Source organism: Lipotes vexillifer, unplaced genomic scaffold (assembly GCF_000442215.2).
Source record: "Lipotes vexillifer unplaced genomic scaffold, Lipotes_vexillifer_v1.1 scaffold680, whole genome shotgun sequence".
NCBI lineage: Eukaryota > Metazoa > Chordata > Mammalia > Artiodactyla > Lipotidae > Lipotes > Lipotes vexillifer.
The window spans coordinates 2,826,701-2,830,648 of record NW_006780838.1 but is presented as its reverse complement, the minus strand read 5'-3'; the positions used below and the strand labels follow the sequence as shown (position 1 = coordinate 2,830,648).

At 51.0% G+C, this 3,948-nt stretch overlaps 1 protein-coding gene across 1 annotated transcript in view; it reads left to right on the top strand.

The window, feature by feature from the left end:
- ABR (ABR activator of RhoGEF and GTPase) overlaps positions 1 to 3,948 on the top strand; it is a 183,434-nt gene that overhangs the window by 167,606 nt on the left and 11,880 nt on the right. The window contains exons 17-18 of the mRNA XM_007454242.1: positions 3,079 to 3,138; positions 3,397 to 3,506. Of these exons, the coding sequence (XP_007454304.1) occupies positions 3,079 to 3,138; positions 3,397 to 3,506 (170 nt within the window). The remainder of the gene's footprint in view (positions 1 to 3,078; positions 3,139 to 3,396; positions 3,507 to 3,948) is intronic.

Below are 3,948 nucleotides of genomic sequence, written 5' to 3'. Positions count from 1 at the left end.
GGAAATTGAGGTTCCAGGAGGTTAAGTGACTTACCCACATTCACACAGTTGAGTGGAAGAGTGAATATTTGGACCCAGGTCGGTCTGACTCTCATTCCCTGCACTTTCCCCACTTGGGCTATGTCCACATACCACTCAAGGACCCAGGGAGGGACCACTGGCTCAGTCCACAGGAGGTGCCAGGTCATGGGAGGCTAGGGCAGGGGAGGGGCACTAGGGGCCAGGACCACAGAATTGGCCTGAGGCTTATGCTGGTGACTGGAGAGACCTGCATTAGAAGCAGGTGGTCATTCCAGAACGTGTGTCCCAAGGGTAGTATCTGCCCCAGTTGACGAAGAGCTGTGGCGATCTCTCTACGCCAGGTGGCCACTGCTCGAGGTCAGGGCTGGGGACAGACCAAGGCCCTGTGTCCAAGACCCAGAATTCAGGAGGGGATGAAGGAAGTGGAAGGAGCAGCCTGTGCCACAGGCCCGGTGAGGGTTGGGACAAAAAGTTTAGGGGAGGAAGGTTTCAGGGGCCCAGTAGGACTTGGCCCCGAGCCTTGTAAAATACAGAGTCGGGGCAGCAGCCAGGCTGTGAGTCCCACATGCTTCCCTAGCATGTTTGAGGAGGTGTTCAGTCCTCTCCACACCACTCTCCCTCTGTCCTGTTCTCCAGGCTGGGCCTGGGCCCAGATGCAGGGCCCAGACCCTGTCGGAGGCTTGGGTGCCCCCTGTCCCCAGCGGGTGTGTGGGTGATAGAAGGTGCGGGGGTCTTACCTTGAGCTGTTAGAAGCACCGGGGCCCAGCCCACCCTGGACTGACTCGGGTTCAGCTTTCCTTTGTGGCGAGGGGCCTGTTAGAGCGGCAGTGTTCAGACTATGGTGCACATGCCCTGGGGGTGCAGAGACGGTCCAGGGGTACGAGGGCAGAAGAGTTTTAAAGCATTCAGCTTGCAGATCTTCAGCTCCCGCCAGAGCTATGGCCAAAAAGCGACCCGCCAGAGAAGGGCCTTGCACCACCACCTCGCTCTGCAGCGGGGCCCGAGGCTTGCTGGGGGACTCGGCTCAGGGCTCCCAGGCCTCCTGGGCGGCAAGAGAGGGGCCACTTGAAGTGCTGATGTAGGAGCTGAGAAAGTAAAAGACTCTAAAAGCTGGGTTTCCCACCCTTTCACAAGTCACGTGGTTTCCAGTTCTTTCTTTCCACAAAAGTGATGGAAATGGTCAGCTGAGATCATTTAAAATAAATATTGATAATAGGTATCTATGCAATTTAAGGCAAATACCGAGGAAAGAGGTTAAAGAATTGCCAACATTGCAATAATAAAACTATTTTCAGCCCCATCTATATGTGAACAAGATGTTTCATCCTTTACATCTTTAAACACCAAACCAAGGGACTTCCCTGGCGGTCCGGTGGTTAAGACTCCACGCTTCCTCTGCAGGGGGCATGGGTTCTATCCCTGGTCGGGGAAATAAAATCCCACAAGCTGCACTGTGCGGCCAGGGTAAAAAAAAAAAAAAAAAAAAAAAAAAAAAAAGATCTTTAAGCAATACTAAATGCTAATTAAATCATGTACTCCCTGGGTAAAAATCTTGGTGGAGTCTCATTAGAATAAAACTTTAATTAAAATAATGAAATAAAAATTAAAACAGTATTGATGCTAAAACCCCATTTCACCCTAGCAAATATTCGTGTACATACGTGAACTAAAACAGAAAAAATGCTCTACCCATCTCATTAAGCGATGCAATTCCACCAGAATGGTACTTTGCTGCTGAATATTTATTAAAATTAGTAATGTGTTGGTCAAATTTTTTATTATGTACTGCTAACCATTGTAATAACTAACCCAGAATATGTTTCGAACATTTGGAGCCTAGTGGTCTCAGGAGATCTTTCATTTCCACTTACACAGATATTTTTGTTGAAGCAAAATATAATAGGGTGAGGAATAAAAGACTTTAAAAAAGAAAAATGCAAACTAGGGCATAATTCTTTGGGAGAAATAGACTAGAAACACAAAATCAAAGAGAAAAAGGAACGTTGCAGGGTTTCTACAAGGGAAAGAACTTGTTTATGTGTCTTTTAAATGGATGACGGTGGATATCAAATCACTATGGAATTTGGATTCCACTGAATACATTTAAAAGAATGATGTAACAGTTTTATTTTAAGATGTAAATATTTACATTATTCTGGAAATTATATTCTTTGCAGCTATTTAAACCTGCTCTGGAAATATTCACATGTTGACTTAAAAATGTGCCAGGGTGTGCATTGTTTTTCCAAATTACTTTATGGATGCACAGCGAAAACAGTTTGAAGGCCACTGAGCCAGAGAAACGGAGTCCCGTTTGATCACCTGTGGATGTCTCTGCGCTTCCCCCTGCCATCTCCACTTCCCTGGGGCTCCTGCCCAGTTTGGGGGCCTCCTCTACAGAGTGTTTGCTTTCTGGGAGACCAGCCATTTACCCGTTATCTTACTGAGTCTTCACGACAGTCCAGCAAGGCAGGTTCTTTACTGGCTGCAGTGAACAGATGAAACAAATGAGGTTTAGCAAGGTGAAAACTTTCCAAGGTCACACAGTCGGCAGTGGCAGAGCTGGGATTCAGACCCAGGGCGCTTCACCTCTACGTGGCACCGCCTCCCGTTCACCACCTCCAGGTACACGGGCTACATCCCCTGCTGTCAACTCCAGTTCAAGAAGTTGAGCAAGTTGCTGATGGTTTGTGAGCCTCGGTTTCTGCATCTGTGAAATGGGGTGATAATACCCATCTCACAGGGTGGGGTCAGGAGTGAATGAGAGGTGATGGGTGAATGTGCCTAAGAGCGCAGCCCACCTCCTTCCCAGAGTGGGGGCAGTCCTGCACTAGCCAGGGCAGGAGGGGCCTGGGGGCTGGAGCCCCCTGAAGGACTGATGTCAAGATAAGCATCAGCCCCCAGTTCCATCTTCCTGACCTTTTAGCCAACTTCTGAGCTGTGGCTGAGCAGCAGGGAGAGCTCTGGCTTGGTCTCAGCTGTCATCTCTCTCTCTCTCTCTCTCTCTCTCTCTCTCTCTCTCTCTCACGTTCTCTTTCTTTCTTTCTTTCTTTGCAGCTGGATCCACAAACTGTAGAAACGAAGAACTGGCACACAGATGTGATTGAGATGAATGGGGTGAGCCCAGAGAGATAGGAAGTGTCTGCACAGTGGGTGGGCAGCCTGGCCTCTGCTGGTGCCCTGGGGGCGCTGTCGGACCCCCACCTCCTTAGCCCAGCCCCTCCCCCCTCTCCTCTGCCTCCACCCCTCTCGCTCCCACCCTGTAGGTGTTTCAGGGAGCCCTGGGTGGGAGAGGTAGCCATTGTTTGCAGTCCTGGGGGGCACTCCTTGGGCACTCATGCCCTGGGGGATTGTGCCTGCCTTGCCCCCAACCAGATCAAAGTGGAATTCTCCATGAAATTCACCAGCCGAGATATGAGCCTGAAGAGGACCCCGTCCAAAAAGCAGACCGGCGTCTTCGGTGTGAAGATCAGCGTGGTGACCAAGTAGGTGCTGCACCCGGGGTCCCTGCCAGCCCTGCCCTCCAGGCCCCCCGCCCTTGTCTGGCCCCTCAACAGTCACTTTCCAGTTCAACGGTCACAACGGCCAGTTTGGAGGGCAGAAGTGGCCTGCAGAGGTGTGTTCTCTGCCTCACGCGATGCTTTAGAAATAAATGAGCTACTAGCACTTAAGCTTCGGGAGGCTGCACGTGAAGATCCCCGATGGTCAGCTTCTTGTAATGGGCGGGAAGATCTGACACCTGTAGGCCCGTTTCTTGGTGTGCCAGTTGGCAGGCTGGAATCCAGGAGTGGCTGCTCCTTGGGAGAGGGCACCCTTCAGCCCCCCTGCCCTCCCCTTGGCTCCAGGACCTGGCCCACCCCCCTCTGTAGGTAACCTGCTGGGTGCCCCCATAGCATTTGAATCTGAGCCCTCTGTTCTGAGGAACAC